This window comes from Nanorana parkeri, unplaced genomic scaffold (genome assembly GCF_000935625.1).
Source record: "Nanorana parkeri isolate BGI_ZX_2015 unplaced genomic scaffold, ASM93562v1 scaffold139, whole genome shotgun sequence".
NCBI classification, from domain to species: Eukaryota; Metazoa; Chordata; class Amphibia; order Anura; family Dicroglossidae; genus Nanorana; species Nanorana parkeri.
Genome location: NW_017306407.1, coordinates 1,070,025 through 1,092,099, shown reverse-complemented (window position 1 = coordinate 1,092,099; position 22,075 = coordinate 1,070,025). Strand labels below are relative to the sequence as shown.

Genomic DNA, 22,075 nt, shown 5'->3' with positions numbered 1-22,075 from the left:
TTGATGAGAATACAGTATCTCGTCAGATTACTTAGTATCCAAAGCCCATATAAATAAATAAATAATAACCCCTTAGTGCCCCCTAGTTTTAAAAAAGTTTTAAACTGTTTTTAAAAGTTTTTGAAATGTTTAAAAATAAAAAAAAGAAAAAAAAAAAAGGTAAATATAGCTAAAAAAAACTATGTTTGATAAAACAATGATAAGAAAATATAGTGCCAAGACAGCATTTAAAGCTAGTAGACAAACGTACCACATTCTAAAATTGTTCCACACTAAAACTGTATTTCACTCCTTGTATTTTGTGATCTATAACCAAACTAAACTGAATTCTCAGATATGATATGTCCTATAAATCAGGACAAATAAAAGAATGCAGTATGAATTACTTTCTGTTAGCTACACTAATTATGTACACATTATTATTGCCAAAAATGTAAAAAAAATTGTTTTTTGTTACATTATTTTTTTAAATTAAAAAAATAAGAATTTATATATGCATATACCCCAACAAATGAAAGCCCATGTTGTCCTTAAAACCCCCCAGTATATAATATGTGTAGGTGCAATTAATGAGGAAGATGGAAATGATGGTTAAACAAACACATAGCAAAAATGCCAAAATTGCTCCGGTCCCCGGGAACTAAAAAAATTTCTGAAGCTGTGTCACTAAGGGGTTAAAGGTTTTGGCTTCCTGCAGAATCAGCTGGTCCCCTGAGCACTGGCCCTGATATCTTGCAAGGTCCTATGGAGCCCCCCTTGTGCATGCTAGTAAGATAGCACACTAAACACTGTGGATGTACTAATTCCCAGCTGCAGCTATTGTACTTTGACAGCCAGCGCATGCTGATTGACTGCAGTAATTGTTCGACTGAAAATCTTCATCCCGGCTTCTTTACAGGCTTCCTAAAGCTGGGAATACACTATTTAGAATATTTAGCAGATTCACAGGTGGGTTCTCTGGGTTGACAAACGTTGATTTGAGTTATCAACTTTTGTCAAGCCGGCAGGTCTGCTCACCATAGTCATCCATAGTCAAATGGTCAAATCATTAAAAGAATAATCTAATTAAGCCTTTAATTCACAAAATTAAAAAAAGTACCAGGAGACCCAAAAACGATGGAATAAGGAATCTACTACAAGTGGTATGTTTATTTATGGTAACTGGCACTACTGAGGATTTTGGCAAGACTAAAGCTAGTCATACATACAGTAGGTAGAGTTATTTCAACATCAACACTGAACAGCGTGGATAGAAAAAACTCCTCTGGTGGCTATTGTATTAAGTCCACTCTGAATACCCAAACAGTGACTGAAACTGGAGTGTATGCACCCACTGTTTTTTGAGCTGTGTGGAATCCTAGTTGAAACTGGGCCTACCCACAGCTCGATTTCGGCCTATTCAATAGGAATTGGCTGATATTCAAGGCATGTATGGCCAGCTTTGAAGAGAGGAGTTAGCTCCCCAGGACAATGAGATAGCATATTTATCTATGGTATATAGGTCTGCAATAACTTAGTGTTAAAATCTTGGCAGCTATTAATCATTGTGCCAGTAACAAGGTTGATTATAGTAAATGATCTCTAAATCAAACATCTTTTATTATGTGGTAGTTATTGTGTTGCTGAATGTTGCTGTTTAACTATACAAATGCTTACATAATATGTGCTATGAAGTACAGTCCTGGCCAAAAGTTTTGAGAATGACACAAATATTAATTTTCACAAAGTATGATGCTTCAGTGTTTTAAGATCTTCTTGCCGGATGTTACTATGGTATACTGAAGTATAATTACAAGCATTTCATTAGTGTCAAAGGCTTTTATTGACAATTGCATTAGGTTTATGCAAAGAGTCAATAATTGCAGTGTTGACCCATCTTATTCAAGACATCTGCAATTCGCCCTGACATGCTGTCAGTCAACTTCTGAGCCACATCCTGACTGATGGCAGCCCTTTATTGCATAATCAATGCTTGGAGTTTGTCAGAATTTGTTGGGGGTTTTTGTTCACCCGCCTCTTGAGGATTGACCACAAGTTCTCAATGGGATTAAGGTCTGGGGAGTTTCCTGGCCATGGACCCAAAATTTCGATGTTTTGTTCCCCAAGCCACTTAGTTATCACTTTGGCCTTATGGCAAGGTGCTCCATCATGCTGGAAAAGGCATTGTTCATCACCAAACTGTTCTTGAATGGTTGGGAGAAGTTGCTCTTGGAGGATGTTTTTGTACCATTCTTTATTCATGGCTGTGTTCTTAGGCAAAATTGTGAGTGAGCCCACTCCATTGGCTGAGAAGCAACCCCACACATGAATGGTCTCAGGATGCTTTACTGTTGGCATGACACAGGACTGATCGTAGTGCTCACCTTTTCTTCTCCGGACAAGGTATTTTCCGGATGGCCCAAACAATCGGAAAGGGGATTCATCAGAGAAAATGACTTTATCTCAGTCCTCAGCAGTCCAATCCCTGTACCTTTTGCAGAATATCAGTCTGTCCCTGATGTTTTTCCTGGAGGGAAGTGGCTTATTTGCTGCCCTTCTGGACACCAGGCCATCCTCCATAAGTCTTCGCCTCACTGTGCGTGCAGATGCACTCACACCTGCCTGCTGCCATTCCTGAGCAAGCTCTGCATTGGTGGTGCCCCGATCCCACAGCTGAATCAACTATAGGAGGCGGTCCTGGTACTTGCTGGACTTTCTTGGGCACCCTGAAGCCTTCTTCAAAACAATTGAACCTCTCTCCTTGAAGTTCTTGATAAATGGTTCATTTAGGTGCAATCTTCATAGCAGCAATATCCTTGCCTGTGAATCCCTTTTTGTGCAAAGCAATGATGACTGCACGCGTTTCCTTGCAGGTAACCATGGTTAACAGTGGAAGAACAATGATTTCAAGCACCAGCCTCCTTGAAAGCTTCCAGTATATTGAGTTATTCTAACTCAATCAGCATGACAGAGTGGTCTCCAGGCATGTGCTCGTCAACACTGACACCTGTGTTAAGGAGAGAATCACTGACATGATGTCAGCTGGTCCTTTTGTGGCAGGGCTGGTAAAGAGGGACTTTGTCATTATTTGCAATTGATCTGATCACTCTTCATAACATTCTGGAGCATATGCAAATTACCATCATACAAACTGAAGCAGCAGACTTTGTGTAATTTAATATTTGTGTCATTCTCAAAAGTTTTGGCCAGGACTGTATATTGTCCTTCAGAATATTGCAACATTGGATCATCTTCAGAAAAATGTATTTATGGTTTTAACTTTGTAATATAATTTTAAAACCTTGTTAACTTCTTAATTCTGTCTTCCTTTGTCTTTCAGCCATTTACATTTTGCTGCATTGGATCTGCTGGCCAAAAGACCAACACACCACCCCCTTCTCAGATCCCAGACCCACCCATTTCCCCACCAAGTAACACAAGTCGGTCATCATTGGGTAGTATTTTGTCCTCACCCTCCAGGAGTGCCTCTCAAGGAAAAAGTGATTGCACAAAAGTCATTTCTGCAGGCACTCAGGATAGTGAATGGGGGACTCCAACATCACTTGAGGGTCAGCTTGGATCAGTTCTCATATTTCATGATGTATTGCAAACTGCACAAGTGAAGGCACTGTATTTGGCTGGTAAGCGCGATCAGCTTGGTTTGTTAAAATGACCCTTAGTATTATATATGAAGCCAAAACAATTGCATGCACCAAGAAGATTATCGATATTCTTATTTTTCTGTTTCCTAACTATTTTTTAGGTCCTAATAGCTTGAATCCTTGGAAATCAGGAGACTCTGAATTAGCAGACATACCTAGCAAGCTTCTCCTTTACTACACTCCAAAGGTTAGCAGAAAGATTTTCTCTTCTATTGTGTGCAAAAAATGTCTGACAAGCATCTTACACTAGTGTATGCGGCTCTCTCTGCTCGTTTTTTTTTTTCTTTTTTCTACTCATGAGACTAAATTCGGTTATAAATAACATTTTGCAGGCTTACTTGTGGAAAATTTGCTTGATTTACTTTGTCTGAGACTGGCTGTTCAGCTTGAGAAGTCACCTGAAGTTGTACAGTTGCTTCTCTTTCTCCTCCCTGAACCCATACATTACTTTCTAAATCCTTTTAGAGGGCATAGCAGTGTCAAATAACAGAGCCATGTACTTAGGAGGGATATAAGCAACAACAGGACTTTGTTATATGGCCCTGTTAAGACCGTGAGCAACACAGGCCCCCAGCTCTCACACCTCAGGTAGCCTCTCACTTCTGACTATGATGCTAAAGAATCACTCAAAGTTAAATAACTTAAATAAAGCCAAATAAGTGGGACTATGATACATTTTTTATAATTAAGCCTGCATGACCGTAATAAATTGAAACATTATGGAAATGAGTGTCACTATGTGCTTATGGCCTCTCATTTATAGTAAAAAATTACAGTGAAGTAGGCATGCATATAACAACTTTGTGTTTTATAACTGACTAAATTGCATTCAGAACCCATTCATGCTGCATTGCTCATTGCAAACCCAAAACAATGACAAGCTGAAATCCATTGTCTCCCACAAGTCCAATTCACACCATTGACCTGTATTGATGTGCACTGGATAAAAATGGAACATGATGCATTTAAACTAGGGATGCACCGATACCGTTTTTTTGGTATCGAGTACGAGTACAGATATTTATCTTTTGGTACTTGCCCATACCGAGTACCGATACCGTTACTTCCGCTAGCATGGAGAAGGCTTCCCTGGCAATCGGAATCGACTTGGCCAAACAGCATGGAGCTGGCTTCCCGGGCAATCAGGAAGCCGGCTCCATGTTCCCTCCCAGCACTGCCAGTCAGAGGAAATCTCCTTCTGAACGGAAGTTCCGGTATCAGTGGTAAGTATTGGAGCGTTTGGGTGAGTACGAGTGCTTACCCAAATAATCATTATCAATACCAAGACTAGTATTGGTAATGGTGAATCCCTAATTTAAGCATAGCACAATACTTCACATCATGTTGCAGTGCTCTGCAATTCAGGTTAAGGAAGAAAAAGTAAACTATTTTTGCTGCTGCTGTGAACAAAAAAGAAATCAATGCATGCTAAATGCAGTGAAAGTGGTGCATTCCAGACTTACTGGAATGCATAAAAGTGACTAAATCACATCAAAATTGACATAAGTATATTTGTATTTATGCACAGACAAAGACCAATGTATTGTTTAGCATTTGTGCAAAGGGTTAGTCATTCAAAAGCTGATCTTGCAGTTATGAATATACGTTAATGAGCTTACAACATACATTGAGAGGAATTCATCAAAACTGGAGCAGACAAAATTTGGAGCAGTTGTGCATGGCAACCACCTTTCATTTTCAAAGCTTAACTGCACAAATTGAAGAGAGAAGCTTATCGGTTGCCATAGGCGTCTGCTCCAGTTTTGATAAATCCCTCCCATTGAGTTCTCTTAGGACTTTCAGCAGAGTTTCCAGCAGTTCTTCCCCTGCCATGGAGTTTGATTCTTACCGTGCAGCAGAGGGAGTACACATTTTCCATAATGTTAAATAAAAACATGAAGTGCAAGACTCTTTAACAGGGTGATGGGGAACATTATCAACTTTGCAGTGAGGTCAAAGTCAAGGATGTCAGCTGTCTTACTCATACAGCCATATGCTAATGTTTGTGTTGGTTTATGATCCAATGATTAGTATAATGTATTTTATTTATTTATCTATCCTGTTTGCTCAGGCTTGTGGAAATACCATCTGCCTTGATTTATCACAAAACCTTCTGAACGGACGATTGACAGGGAACAAAGTTGTGAACTGGGACATTAAGGTATCAGTTTTTATGCTTTACTGGGATAACAAGTCGTCTAATTCTTCTTATATAAGTTTGGGACATTAGGGTATTGGTTTTTATACTTTCCTGGGATAACAAGTTGTCTTACACAACTTCTTATATAAGTCTTCTTGTATAACTTCTTATATAATTTATACCTAGGGATCTTTTTTATCAATGTTTTTATAAAAGAGCCACACAACCTTTACCCAGGATTCAAACATTTTTCTAGTTAAATCCACTTAGAAAATGTGTGAATCTTGTGTGAAAACATTGATAAATAGACTCCTAGTGTAATTTGCCTAAATATTTTCCAGCAGATATATTCAGTGGTTGCATTTTATTTACCATGTATAATTCAAACTGTTTGATTTTTTATTTTTAACTAGTCAGCATATGATTCCAACAGTCAAGATATTGTACAACCTGGCTAGTCAGATTAAAGTACAACCCCAACCCAAGACTCTTTTAGTTTTGGATAGAGTAGAAGATTTGTCAACTTTTTATTGTTGTCTGTGTCCTTGTTGGAGATGTCAGAATATAGTGGATCCCATAGCACTCCTGACTGGATCAAACCCACAAAAAAAAGAGTGGGGGGTGCTGAAAGTGACTGCGGATGCCTCTGCATATCAAACGTAATAAGCAAAAAGTCACTCACACTCCTATGCAAATTATAGTAAATCTTTATTGACCATAGTGTTGTCACATTACTATTGTTGGAGATGTTTCTCCTCACTTTCTGTCTTGGTGATCACACAGGAAGGTCAGGTAAATATGCTCACCAGGGAAATAGAGAGCAAAACAGAAGCTCTTACCCTTTCCCACTCTACTTAACAGATTTGCTGTTATTTTTGTCTTTGACACCATTAATAAAATGCCCCTTCTTTCTTCTTACCCCTGTTACCATACAAGAAATGAAGCAGCATTTCTGAAATGTGCATTAAAAACATGATATATGTTCTAACTAGGGATGCACCGATACCACTTTTTTAAGACCGAGTACGAGTACCGATACTTTTGATCAAGTACTCGCAGATACCAATTACCGATACTTTTTCTTAAAGGGACAGGTCACAAACTAATGCTTTAAGGTCACTTTCTTAATATTATGATTCATGAGATGACGAGGGAGCATGACGCCGGCTTCCCGGCCAATCAGAATGCCAGGCGCTGCGTCATTACATGGCTTCCAGATTTGCTAGCTTCCTGACCAATCGGGAAGCCAGGCAGCGCGTCATTGCACGCTACCTGGCTTCCTGATTGGCCGGGAAGTCGGCTCCATGCTCTCTCGTCACAAGTGACGAGCGAGCATGGAGCCGTTTCCTGGCCAATCGGGAAACCGGGCAGCGTGTAATGATACAGGAAGTACATACGTGCTAGGTATCGGAGCATTTGGGCGAGTACGAGTACTCACCCAAATACTCTGTATCGGCACTGATACCGATACTAGTATCGGTGCATCCCTAGTTCTAACCCTTCCCCACTCCAAAAAATCAGTTTACTGGATTTGAACTTTAAACATCAAATGCATTTGAAGATAAAGCTTCCCATACAAACTGGTTTAACATTTAGTCAGAACATGACTTCTGTCAGTGTGTTAATCTCCTGGTGATAAATGAACTCTTAAGCTGGCCATATAATACAATCTGTAATATGATGAGAAACCTAACTAATTGTATGAAATCGGACAGGCCCTTGCACTACATAGTTAATGGTAGATGGTAGTGTATTGTCAGCCTTAGATAAATGCCTGGCTAGTGAAAAAGAGATGCTACAACAGATCATTAGCCTCTCTGCAAGTGTGTTGTAAAGTCGCATTCAACTTGCAGTGGGCGTGACTGCAATTAATTGAAAAAATAAGTTATTCTTTTATTTGCAGAATATTGATTCTCTTTACTTGCTTTCGGCACTAATTAATCATTTAGGAATGTCTTTGAAAGATATAAGTTATTACTTCATATAGTTATTATGTAGTGGGAAGTGCTTCATCCTTTTACTTTTCATTGAGTCATTAAATGTAATCTACTTTGCATGGAACACACAGTAAAACAGATCACTTGGGATCATTGTGGGCTTTATAGAGTTTCCATGTACAGCAGTTTTCAGATAAATCTAAGACAGTCTCGTGTTGTTAAGACCTTGATCTACATCAAAATGCAGTACAGAGAATCGGAACAAGACGTCATTGTTGTATGGGAAACATGTGTACCCTCTGCCTTATGGCTGTGTCATTATACCTTGTGCTGCTTGTAGTAGAAAAGAACTTTAAATGTATTCCTTTACTCTCCAGAAAAAACTAACTAACCCTTTTATTTCTCTTTTAGGACATGATTAACTGCATTGGTGGACTAAATACATTATTTCCACTGTTGGAACAGATCAGCTTATTAAATGAATCAGCCTGTGACAAAACAGAGCCTGTCATGCTGCCCCCAGAACTACTAACCCCAACGGAAGGAGATTTTGTAGTTCTGCCTTCTACAAAGGCTTCAGGTATAAATGCTTAAGGCAAGCTGTCTTAGACATTGACTAAGATATATAAGTTATCAGGCTTATGCAAGCAGCATTCCACTGATTACTGTTTTTGGCAAACGCACCCAATCTATGTACATTAACTTTGATCCAACTTTTAATGTAACTTGCTCTCAATGTTCTGTATCTTGCCTACTTTTTCTATCTGCATGCTCCCCCTTAGATACTAGTTTAAAATATCCTACACCTTGTAACTATCTTTCCTCTTAAAGGAGAACTATGGGGTTGGGGCTTTTCCCCATAGTTTTCCTTAGGGTAACGGGAGGACACAAACTAGCGTCCTCCCGTCACCCTAAGCTCAGTAGCTTGCGGTATACTGAGACGCCGCTGCTGAAGCGGATCCCGACAATTATGTCTGGATCCGCCCAGCTGCATGAGTGACAGCTGGCTCTGCCTATCTTAAAGGCAGAGCAAGCTGTATCCGCCCACTCCCCCGTCCGTTCCGCCAGTCAGCGCTGGAGGATCACTTCCAGATCTACTGAGCCGACCTGTGACAGTCTCATTGTCACAAATCGGCTAGAACTATGAGGTGAGTGAAAAGCACTCACCTCATAGTTCTCCTTTAAGTAGTGCTGCATGCTCCTTGTAAGATGCAGGCAGTCTATATCTGAGGTTATGGTTTCATACTTTTGGCACCTTACATATCACCCCAGTTCACCAAAAAAGCCCAAATAGTACCATACGTTCCTAAGGATTCCAGCCAGTTCTCCAAAATTCTAAACCCTTCCTCCATGCACCAACTCCTCAGACCATTATTAAACCCCTATTCTCTTGCTGTATTGTAAGTGTGGTGCATAATTCTTCTAATGTTTCTGAAAATATCTGATCCATAATATGTTTCTGAAAATAATACCTTTTGGTCCTGGAGTTGTACTATTTCCCAATTTGCTGAAGTCATTTTAAAGTACAGCACCACGTTTAAAATATGTTGGGGCCAACTGCCCCTCCTCACTTTCCTCATCCTATAGTTATGCCCCACTACAGTTTGATGGCTCCAAGCCAACATACTACACATGTCCAGCCATTCCCCTGTATGCCCTAATAGAGAATCCGCCTACTTGAAGGCTTTCAAGCCTACAGCTGCCCTTTAGTAGGAAAAAATAGCATAAGTCATGTGCTCACTGCTAATTGCTATGAGTGCAATTATATTTTGTGAAGAATCATGTATTGGATACGGTAATCGTGTACTTCTCTCTTAATTGTATCAAAATGCATTATTTTTTCTGGCAAGTTTATGGATTTTATCAGCACATAAAATTAGGCGGGTGATGGAAGTTCCTAGGACTAATTTATTACAGTGTGGTAGAGTCTTTGACCCTTAAAGTAGTATTAAACTCTCAAACTTTTTTCAATAATGTATCCAGATGAAAAAAAAAAATACATTGCCCAGCAAAGCATTGCTTTACATTTTTGGCCAAACACTTACAGTCATTATGTTTCCTAACGGCTGCTTCCAAGTCTCTCAGCTCAGCTTCCCTGAACTTTCTGTCCAGTACAAGATCACAAAGGACAGTGCAGACTCCAGCAACTGTTCATCTGCTAGCTTGGAGAAGGGAGGAGAGGGTGCCAGGGTGGAAGGGAGTAGCTTGATTTGCTATGCCTGTGTGTTTGTGGAGAAAAACACAGCATACTGGCACACACAAGGGACACTCTATAGGCAAAGGAGCCACACAAACACAGGATATCAGGACCAGTGCTCAGGGGACCAGCTGATTCTGCAGGAAACTAAAACTTTTAAACATCAAGAAGCAGAATCCATTGTTAGTGATTTCATTTGTATTTGAAATAGCTTAAAATCCTTTTGACTATAATATCACTTTAAGAGAAAATCCAGTGATCAAGGTGAACTATTTTTTTTTGTAAGAAAAGTGAAAGGTTAAAGTAAAACAAAATTATCTATCTATCTATCTATCTATCTATCTATCTATCTATCTATCTATCTATCTATCTATCTATCTATCTATATATATATATTACACACACACACACACACACACACACACTGAGTGGCCAGATTATTATGACCACCTGACGTTTGTAGGCAAATTAGCTATAATTAGCTATAATTTGGCGCTGAAGTTGCTAGAGGGCCAGACCATTATAAATAGGGAAGCAGGTTGTTTGCCACGACAATAGAAGTGATTTTTCCTGAAGATATGGGTAAACAACGTGATTTAACAGCCTTTGAACGTGGGATGATTGTTGGCGCTCAAGCCATGGAGCGAGTATCAGCAAAACAGCAACATTCGTTAAATGTTCAAGAGGGGCTCATTGTTAAAGTGTTTAAAGACTGGACTGTCAGCCGAAAATCTGGATCTGAACGTGCGAATTGTGGCCGTCAGCGACTAGTCAATGTTAGGGCAGAACGGAGAGTGGCAAGACTGGTACAAGACAACAGAAGGGAAACAGTGCAGTGTCAGATTCCTCGCATCACCTTTCAACATCTCGTGGAGTCACGATTTTTTTTGGCGCAACAAAGTCATCTCGTGGAGTTATCTCGTGGCCCAACGAAGTACTGATGTGGTGGTTATATATATATATATATATATATATATATTTATTACAATGCACTTTTGGAGGCAGTAAGTAGGATGTGCAGTAGTTGCGAATGAGGACATTATCATGTTTTAATCTGATCAGTTTTTCCTAGAGAACATGTTTTTAAATTGATAGAATTTCACATTTCAGGACCTGTTCTCTTAGATTCTTTGTATATATTTTTATTATGATGTTTTAGTTAAGGACTAGCTTAGCTGATGTTCTCCATTTAGCCTTTCTTCTGATTGTGACCTACCTTCCTCTGTGTCCTCATCTTGTCCAACTTTTCTTACTTTTGATCTGTCCCCAGTCAGTGCCTGCTTGGTCAGCAACATTCCCATGCCCACCTTATTAATTCTTCCTTGTGCAGCTAGTTACTCTTTTGGATCCAGGACTTCTATTTTACCAACCTTCACACACCCAGTACAGAAATGTTCACCCTTGAACAGCTATTTCAGGAATGCTTACACTGCTCATAGTGTTTGCTGGGCAGCGCAAATAGTTGTGGACCACATAATTTACAACTTTTTGGGCTTATGACACTAAAGCGATTAACAAAAGGTGAATTTGAATAGGCTTTGCAAAAATGTCACTGTTCCTAAGAAAAAAATATATTGTAAAGTGAATGATTACCCTGACCCTGTGATGAGATAATCTTGACTGGCACTATATTGCACCACATTGCCTAACATCCAAAGGTCTCACCCCTGTTCCCTCAAATCGGGACGCTTACTCTCTTACTTTGGAGAGATTTCCTCCCACTTCTTATTTTCTGTTGTGTCAACCGAACAGGAGGTGAAATTAAATCTCCCCAATGGCAAACAGGCAAAAAAAATATGACAGAGGTTTCACCATGTCCCACTCTTCCCATAATAAAACAAAGTTTTAGCTTTAGAGATATTTTTTAAGAAGTAGAGGTACAACTCCAGGATGAGATTTAGATAAAGTATCGTTGTATAAACCTCATTAATGGTAGGTTCCCTTTAAGTGTTTAATGGGGAAAAAAAGTCTGCAAATATTTGTGATCTATCGAAAGATAAAGACAACTTTTTATTCTAGTGTCTTTGTGTTAAATGGTTTCTGTTTGTTAAATCATCATCTTCCACTCCACACATTACTGACAACCTTGCTACACCCAGAAAACTTTTTTGCAAAATGTTATTCATCAGAAGCATTATATGGTCACCGGTGTAATAATAAGAAATTAAATGTACAATCACCGCTGCACACAACTTAAATGTGACACACACAGACACATTGACAGACCCTAGACAATATACTTATTCCACAATAAAAGTGTCAGTGTAATTGATATTGATTACTGTTCTTTGTTTGTGCCCTCACCAGATAGTAGAATATGTGGTCACTTTATCTAGTCTTTTGTCTCATACACTGCTGTTAACTTTGCAGAGGCCCGTATGGAAAAGAATATTGTTGCTACTTTTATTTTGATGCTGAAACATTTTATCCAGAGACATCAGATCAATCAGGAGAATCTTATTCATTCACATGGAGTAGCCACGTTGGGGGCCTTGCTACAGAAGGTAACACCTAGCTGTGCAAGATTAAAGCTGCACTTAGAACAATTGTAATGTAGCTCTGTAATCATTAATACATCATATTACATAGAATTTTTACATCATATTACATTAAATTACAAATGCTATGTTCATTTTTTAAAGATTTTTTTTTTATTTCATTTTTTTTAAGTGGAGTTACCCTTTAAGGGACGTAGTGGGACAGCTGATATTTTGCATACAATGTTATGCTCAATGTGTTTAATGTGTTTAGTGTTCAATGCTAATTCCTTTGCCTTTCCTAATATTTGTTGCCCTTACCATTGCTAAAAGGCCTTCTGGATGACCTTCCCTTGTACAGTTACCAAAGAAAATTCCTTAGGATATTATTTTTCCATGCTAAAAAAATTATCTTTAACCACTTGACTTCCACGGTGTTAAACCCCCTTCCCATCCAGACCATTTTTCAGTATTCAGCGCTGCAGTACTTTCACTGACAATTATTCAGCAATACAATGCTGTACCAACATGAATTTTATATTCTTTTTTGGGGACAGATAGAGCTTTTTTTTGGTGGTATTTAATCACCACTGGGGTTTTAATTTTTTACTATTAAGGAAAATGTACCGAACATTTTGAAAAAAAAAACCTGTTTTCCCTATGTTAAGCTATGAAAATTTGCACATAAATAATCTTTCTTCATAAATTTAGACCAAAATGTATTCTGCTACATTTCTTTGGTTAAAAAAAAAAAAGTGTAAATTAATTACAATGTGTGAAAGTTATATAGTCCACAGACTATGGTATATATATTTGAATTGTATCAACCCCCGTGCCCTGACTGCTTATTGCATTTCTTGAGGCCCCAAAATGCAAGGACAACTTTTTTTACATAAAGTTGCCTGTTAAAAAGATATACCTAACACACAGCATGGGCACACATAAAATTGTACCCCCAAAAAACATTCTGCTACTCCTTCCGAGTATGGGGATATCAAATATGTAAGACTTTTTTGCGGCCTAGCCACATAGAGGGGCCCAAACCCCAAAGAGCACCTTGAGGTTTTGAATAGAAATAAATTGTACTTTTGTTTTTTTGACTACCTATTGCATTTTTGGAGGCCCTGAAGTGCCAGGAGAGAATAAACACCCACAAAATGACCCCATTTTGAAAAGAAGACACCCAAAGGTATTTGATAAAAAACATGCTGAGTCTTTCCAAGATTTCATTTTTTGCCACAGAATTTTAGAAAATGAAGAAAGAAAATTATTTTTTTTTTTTTTACACAAAGTTGACAATTTATATGATATTTCTTACACACAGCTTTGACATCCTTGGAATAACACCTCAAAACACATTCTACTAATCCTCCTGAGTATGCGGATACCACACGTCAAACTTTTTTTGCAGCCCAGCCACATAGAGGGGCCCAAAATCCCAGGAACACCTTGAGGCTTTCAAGGGGCATAAATTACGCATTTGATTCCCTGACTATCTATTGCGTTTTTTGAGGCCCTAACGTGCCAGCGCAGTAGAAACACCCACAAAATGATCCCAAAGTCCCCCAAGGTATTTAATAAGAGGCATGGTGAGTTTTTTGACAACTTCATTTTCCTGCCACAAGTTTTTAGAAAATGAAGAAAGGAAAAAAAAAAAATCTACACAAAGTTGTGAATTAACACGATATAGCTAACGCACAGCATATAAATCCTTAGAATTACACCCCAAAACAAATTCTGCTACTCCTCCTGAGTATGGGGATACCACACATGTCAGACTTTTTTGCGGCCTAGCCACATAGAGGGGCCCAAAATTCCAAGGAGCACCATGATAACCTACAGGAAGCTGGACAAAGGGTAAACAAAACAGTACCTGTGGTTCCAGAAGTGTAGTTGTCAGCAGAGGATGGCTGGGACTGGTGTTTTGGCTGGAACATTGTCAGTGGGACATGCAGATGAATCACTACAAGCAGCAGACAGATCAGTTCAGGCGGCAAGCAGAGACCTGGTCAGTATGCAGGCAAAGGAGCAGTCCAGGCAGCAGGCAGAAACGTGGTCGATAAACAGTCCTAGGTCAGTTCGGGCGGCAGGCAGAGACATGGTCAGTATCCAGGCAAAAGTTAGTTAACGTGGCAAGCAGAGACGTGGTCTGTATCCAGGCAAAGAATCAGTCAAGGCAGCAGGCACAAACGTGGTCAATAAACAGTCCTAGGTCAGTTCAGGCAGCAGGCAGAGACATGGTCAGTATCCAGACAAAGGTCATTTAACGTGGCGGTCAGAGACGTGGTCAGTATGAAGGCAAAGAATCAGTCCTGGCAGCAGGCACAAACGTGGTCTATAAACAGTCCTAGGTCAGTTCAGGCGGCAGGCAGAGACATGGTCAGTATCCAGGCAAAAGTTAGTTAACGTGGCAGGCAGAGACGTGGTCTGTATCCAGGCAAAGAATCAGTCCAGGCAGCAGGCACAAACGTGGTCAATAAACAGTCCTAGGTCAGTTCAGGCAGCAGGCAGAGACATGGTCAGTATCCAGGCAAAGGTCAGTTAACGTGGCGGTGAGAGACGTGGTCAGTATCAAAGCAAAGAATCAGTCCAGGCAGCAGGCACAAACGTGGTCTATAAACAGTCCTAGGTCAGTTCAGGCAGCAGGCAGAGACATGGTCAGTATGCAGGCAAAGGTCCGTTAACGTGGCAGGCAGAGACATGGTCAGTATCCAGGCAAAGAATCAGTCCAGGCAGCAGGCAGAAACGTGGTCAATAAACAAGCAAGGGTCTGTTCAGGAAGCAAGCAGATCAATATTCAGGCAAATTATTCGTCAGGGCAGCGGGCAGGAACACCATATACCTACACTAATATCTCAGTGAGGTATGGTAGAGGCGGAAGCAGCCTCTAATGCAGAGGCCAGGTTTTGAGGGACAATAGGGACAATAGTAACGTGTGTCACTCCTTATTCCATGTTTGCTACACACTCTGCATCATTTTTGGGGTGTCCGGTCTACTTCGTTAGGAGGAACAACATCGGGGAAATGTCTCTCATGCAGCCTACTGACTGCATCGGACTGCAGCCTTTCAGGAACAGGGCTTTGCTGGTAAATCAGGGCTGTAATCATTTCCACTTGATATTGTAGGTAAGAGCCAGATCTTCCCGCAGATTTATAAATCACAAATGAGTTATACATAGCCAATTGGAAAAGATATATTGAAACTTTTTTGTACCAGTGCTTTGATCTTCGGGTTGCCAGGTATGGCTGCAGCATCTGGTCATTAAAATCTACACCACCCATATGCAGATTATATTCCTGGATACAAAGAGGCTTTGGCAACACACCATAATGTCCCTGAACTTCCACTGAGGTATCTGGATGTATAGATGAAAGTACATAAACGTCACGTTTGTCCTTCCATTTAAGGGCTAAAAGTTCGTCATTCCTCATACTGGCTGACTCCCCCCTTTTCAGTTTCTTGTGGACTAAATTTTGGGGAAAGCCAATGCGATTTGGTCGCATTGTACCACAGGCTGGGGTTTTTTGGAGGAAGAGATGCTTGAACAGTGGCACACTTGCATAAAAATTGTCCACATAGAGATGGTATCCCTGATGAAGTAAGGGTGATAGTAGGTCCCACACAATTTTTCCACTGCTTCCAATGTAAGATGGGCATCCAGGGGGCTCCAGCTGGCTATCTCTCCCTTCAAAAACACGAAAATCGTATGGGTAGCCAGTTCTTCTTTCACAAAGTTTGTAAAACTTAACCCCATACCTGTTGCAAGTCCCTCTGGCACACTAGTACGTGCTCTCAGGGCCTAACTCTGGGTGGCTGATGATGGATTACCGCACTACTGCTGCTTGCAATTTGATGAGGATGCACTGCAGTGCTAGTGCTTGGACAGCTGCATTTCAGTTGGATGTGTGATGACTGGCACAGCACGCCTGGCTCTTTTAGATGGGACAACTTCAGAATCAGAATCAGAGGTGGATAATGAACCGCTACTTTCCACAGGTTCATACTCTGATCCTGAATCTGAGGTTTCTCCATCACTCTCATCACTTACACTAAGAATTTGAAAGGCCTCCTCACTAGCGTAGGTTTGTTTTGACATTTCTGGTGGTGGCCTTACTTTTCTTGTACTTGGGGCTGTAATGGTACCTACTGAAACTGCACTTGTACTGATTGGGGCTGGCACTGGTACTGTGTGGTACTTATATTGGCAAATCAAGATGCTAACTGACGGATGGCACTATAGTAATCGCAGATAGATTTGGGCTGGCACAACTCTGATTGGGGCTGGCACTGCTGACAATCAGGACTCTAATGCACTGACAGGACTCTGATGGACTGACAGACAGGCACTGACCACAATTAGGACTTTGACGGACTGACAGGGCGGGCGCTGACCGCAATCAGGACTTTGACAGATGGGCACTGACCGCAATCAGGACTGACAGATTGACAGATGGGCACTGACCGCAATCAGGACTTTGACAGATGGGCACTGACCGCAATCAGGACTGACAGATTGACAGATGGGCACTGACCGCAATCAGGACTTTGATGGACTGACAGGGCGGGTGCTGACCGCAATCAGGACTCTGACAGATGGGCACTGACCGCGATCAGGACTTTGACAGATGGGCACTGACCGCAATCAGGACTGACGGATTGACAGATTAACAGATGGGCACTGACCGCAATCAGGACTTTGATGGACTGACAGGGTGGGTGCTGACCGCAATCGGGACTTTGACAGATTGACAGATGTTCACTGACCACAATTAGGACTGTGACGGACTGACAGTGCCGGCGCTGACCGCGATCAGAACTTTGACAGATTGACAGATGGGCACTGACCGCAATCAGGACTGACAGACTGACAGAAGGGTACTGACCGCAATCAGGACGCTGGCAGGGCTGGTGCTGCTGGCAATCAGTAGGCTGGCACTGTAGTAAAATGTGTTCTGGAAGATGTGCTGTTTAAAACAGTATTCTTTCACTGTCGGAAAAGTCTCCTCTTCTCTCACAGCTGAACAGTGTGTGAGAGAAGAGGAGAAATCGCTAAAAACAGCAACATTGTTTACAGTTATTGATCTGCTGTGATTGGTCACAGCGATCACACTGAACAGAGCCAATTTACTTTGCCCTGCAACAATGTTGTTTAAACTACACTGTCCAATGTTGTTCACTCGTGACCGCGCCAGGGGGCGCGCACGAGCACAAGAAAAAAAAGCCGTCTCGTAACGGCAACCCGCAGATAGCCAACATCTGTCCGGCCGTTCCATTATAACGGGCGGACGGCAACAGGTTAAGATTACTTTTGAGATTATTTTTTTCATTGTTGAGATTATTTCTCATGAGATGAAAAACTCTCCGCTCACCCACCTTCGCTATGTGAATACAGTTGTTCAGTACCATTCTCCCTCTATATAAACTGACCTACGAGAGTCGGGGACACCCTCAAAAATGATCTTGAACAAATATTGGAGGTGCTCTCTTTATTGGCAGAGAACCACTTTATGTAGACCTCTGGTAAGCATGTGTATGCTGTAGGAACCTGGGAACTGTATGCTATTTGTTTCACTCATGCTCAGAGGCCAGGGCAGGTAGTAGAAGACCGCATCCTAAGAGGGAGGAATGGCTGGAGTGCTCAGCACTATCATAAGAGGCTGAAAATATGGCCATATGAAGCAGAGTGGATCTACAAACAACTTTCAAAAAGTCTGTTTTGTGAGTTGGTTATTTTCCTAGTAATAATGAATGGCTTTTAATGCCATACATATATTGAATATTCGAGTAAAGGAATGACTCATCTAAAATATACCAGAAGTACTTTTCCTGCCAAATGTGTTCTGCACAAAGGTGATAAGTAGTTTAGGAACGCTAATGGACTATTGTAAGTGAATAATGCATCATTGTAGTTGTCCATCAGTATAGTGTGATGGATTATTGGTGGTTGGATTAAACTCGAAAATGATAGCACATCACTCACTGATTTGTTAAATGCATTAGTCATGAGGGCAAGAGAAAGTTTCACTGTTAACAAAAGTCTCTGGCTAGGAGTAATTCTTTTTAATGAATGAATCAAGCCATCATCTTGTGTCTTCTCAGGTACCAGGACACTTTATGGATGTGAATGTGCTAATGTCACTCCAGTTACTAATAGAGCAAGTGTCAGTAGAGAAGAATACTCCCCTGCTACAACAAATGTACCAGTATCTGCTTTTTGACTTCCGTATCTGGAATCGTGGAGATTTCCCCTTCCGAATTGGTGAGTTTCTAAAAATTGTCAGTGTGTTGATTCTGGATGTTCAGTATCATGTAAGAACCATTTTTCTACAGTATAGTACATCCATTTTGTTTTTATTTCATTTTGGATAGAGTTGGGACGAGTTAACATTCCTGTCAGATTTTTATTTCTGTCTGAGTAACCATTGGAAAGATTGCACCACACCTCCTGTCCTTATGACACTGTAGAACAATTGGCAGCAGTCATGTCACCAGAACTTGTAACACGACATCCATTGTCTGAGGTCCTAACCGTAACCCAGGTTCTAACTCTACAGGGTGTGGCCACTGAGGGGTGTGGTCACTGAGGGGCGCTGTAAAGCTTTCTCGCACGGGAGGCCTAAGGCCGGCCCTGCTCTGCTTAACATGTGTTTCTGTATTTCTGCCCATTAAAGAGATTTCACATACTGAGAGGAAATGTGGGGACGTCTCCCCAATAGAAACGCAGATGGTAAAAATAAGCTGGCAGAGGCTACAAATTTCCTTCTGGATACAAAATAAAATCTTTTTTTGACTAAAGTTAGGCTTAAAACTACTGATTTGCTTAATTCATCAGTCAAAACCTTTTTTTCTTCTAGCTTTTTTGATAACTAAAACCCTGTCGGGTTTTCAATCCGTTCTTATGTTTGAAAAGAGAATATATTACTGGCACAGAACAATCTAGTTATAACAAAAAGACATAAACCTGATGAAGGCCATTTGAAGTTTTTAGAATTAGACTTGTATTGCATTTACATTTATTAATATGAATTGCCTGAGATTGTCTGTAACCATTTCACCAAAGCCAAGATTGTAATGCTATACAATTCAGAATAAGCAATTTGATAACAATCTATATAACCTTTCATTCAGATTGTAATATTTGAATAGTCTGTCCATTGTAAACAATGTCCCTCCTTTGTTTGTAGGGCACATACAGTACTTGTCCACCATCATAAAAGACAGCAAAAAACTCTTCCGCAAAAAGTATGGTGTTCAGTTTCTGCTGGATACAATCCGGATATACTACAGGTACGCATAATGACTACAGCCTCACAAAATAGACAGTTGGGTTATGGTGAGATGGGCCACTAGCAAACTGAAACATCCTCGACTAAAAACTCTTAAATACAGCATTGCATTAGAGCTTACAGTTTTATCTGTAGCCATCCCTATAAAGTCCCACTAATCCATGTTGATCCTGCCAGTGAAGTCCACCTAATGCAGCTTCCTGTGATGGTGTGGCAACCATGCTGCACTGATCCTAAATTCAGGGCAGAGTTGCCACTCATGTAGGCTGTGCCAGCTTTTACTACAATTAGATAAGAAGATGTTGTAGGGGACATGGCCATTATCATTGTCACTGCTGATTCACAAGCGTGTAGTTTATGAATCAACACCTGACCACAGCTAGTCCTGCCCACTGCCAGCCAAAGTAAGAACAAATATATTCCCCAGTACAGAAAAATAGTTATATTTTTATGTATGGCCTTATTCACACAGGGCAAGTTGCCCCATACAGTGTGAATGGACGGTTTTTCAAGCACCTGGAACCGCAGGAAGAAGCACATGGGCAGCTCATGTAACTCTACAGAGACCCAAAAGCTGTGTGCCCTCACATGCTACTTCCCACAGCTCTGAGTTTTGACAGCCACACACAGATGATGTACAGACCTGGATCCATTATGTCTTTTTCTGAGGCCATATACCGGCTGGGTGTGGCTGTCAAAACTCGGAGCTGCGGGAAGCAATGTATGTGAGGTCGCACAGCTCCTGCATTTCCATAAAGTTACATGAGTTGCCTGCAAGCTTCTTCCTGCAGCTGTGAGCGCATTAAAAACCAGCCCTTCACTCAGTATGGGGCAACATGCTCCGTGTTAAGGAGGCCTATTTCATATACAGTATATGTAACAAACGTACCTGTATTTGAAAACTATATTTCCAAACAATTGTGATGTAGTCATTTGAACTTCTGCGCACAGCCACAAATTGATTTTTTTCAATGGACAATCTGAAGAACAAACACGTATTCATCACTGTTCACTGATGCTCTGATGTTCATTTCTGTGGTTTGTTAGATGACCTTGCACAGTTTACAAAACTATCTAACATTTAGGCCAAGTGACGAATGCTACATTGTTTCCATTGTTTATCTGTACATGGCTAAAACGTAATATTTCCAAGATCCTAAGCATTAAATACGTAACGAGTGAACATCAACAAAACATCTCTTTGGCATCAGTATAGAGACACTGCCAGGCAACAAGTATGCAGATCAGAAATTCTGACTTTCCTTTTCACTGAAACTGCATGCTTGTTCACGGTCATTGGCTGAAAGTACTAGGCTTGGTTCACACCTAGGCGTTTTTGAGCAGTTTGAAAAGCGCTTTTAAACACCCAACACAAGAAATCCCATGATTTTTAATGGCCCCTGTTTACAACTGAGCAGCAAAATGTCAGCAGGACAACGCCAAACGCCCGAAAGGGTAGATGAGCTTTGGGCAGCCTGGTTTTGCCCCATAGACTTCAATGGAAACGCCTGAAAATGCACGGCAGAAGCATGTTGCACATTTTCGCGTGAGTTTGTACGCACGTTCATCCATTGCCCGCAATGTATTTTAAGCTGGCAGTCAAAACGCACGTAGTGATGTATGTGAATACAAATGTGTATCAAAATGTGCAAAACGCATAAACGTGCAAATAACCGCACGCGCATACAGACGTGTAAAAACGATGCCGCCTAGGTGTGAACCAGGCCTCAAGGCCAGAGACAGCCCGGCAACTGTTTGCATCTTGTACTTGTATTATCCATTAACAGAGATGACTCCTCATAAGAGCCAACTTAAAAGACAAACTATGGTGAAACCTTTTTTTGGCCATAGTTTTCTTTAGGGGTCACAGGAGGACATTTACTAATTGCCCCCAATATGCTGAGAGTGCAGAGCCGTGCTGCAGCCAGGAAACATCCCGACAATAATGCCTATGGGGAGAGGTGATTGACAGTCACCACTCTCTGCAGGGAGAAGTCCTTGGCTGAGCGATCAGTGGTATGTGATTGCCCAGTTCTGGATTTATAGAGCCGACGTGTGACAGCTGCAGTGTCGCACATCAGCTGTAACTATTGGGATGAGTGCATTTCACTCATCCTATATTTCTTCTTTAATTACATGTGGCAAGTATAACTTACATGTTTCAGATGAACAGGATATAAGACTTAAAGGGTATCTATGATCAAAAACAAGAAATAAACATGTATTTCTATATTGAATTACCATAAGTTCTACACTCCTGATAATCATATCAATCAATATGTAAACTTACTTTTTGAAGATGCCAGTCGGATGTACTTCCTCAATGCATTGACACAGTATCACTCAGCCTTGTGAATATGCACGTCATTGTGTCATCTCTCAGAAAGCCTGCCTTC

At 40.8% G+C, this 22,075-nt stretch overlaps 1 protein-coding gene across 1 annotated transcript in view; it reads left to right on the top strand.

Annotated features, from left to right (window-relative positions):
- The window catches only part of NBEAL1 (neurobeachin like 1), a 145,250-nt gene that overhangs the window by 80,129 nt on the left and 43,046 nt on the right, over positions 1-22,075 (top strand). Inside the window, exons 18-24 of the mRNA XM_018554008.1 lie at positions 3,320-3,620; positions 3,743-3,828; positions 5,713-5,802; positions 8,130-8,298; positions 12,286-12,419; positions 18,493-18,652; positions 19,578-19,680. Of these exons, the coding sequence (XP_018409510.1) occupies positions 3,320-3,620; positions 3,743-3,828; positions 5,713-5,802; positions 8,130-8,298; positions 12,286-12,419; positions 18,493-18,652; positions 19,578-19,680 (1,043 nt within the window). The remainder of the gene's footprint in view (positions 1-3,319; positions 3,621-3,742; positions 3,829-5,712; positions 5,803-8,129; positions 8,299-12,285; positions 12,420-18,492; positions 18,653-19,577; positions 19,681-22,075) is intronic.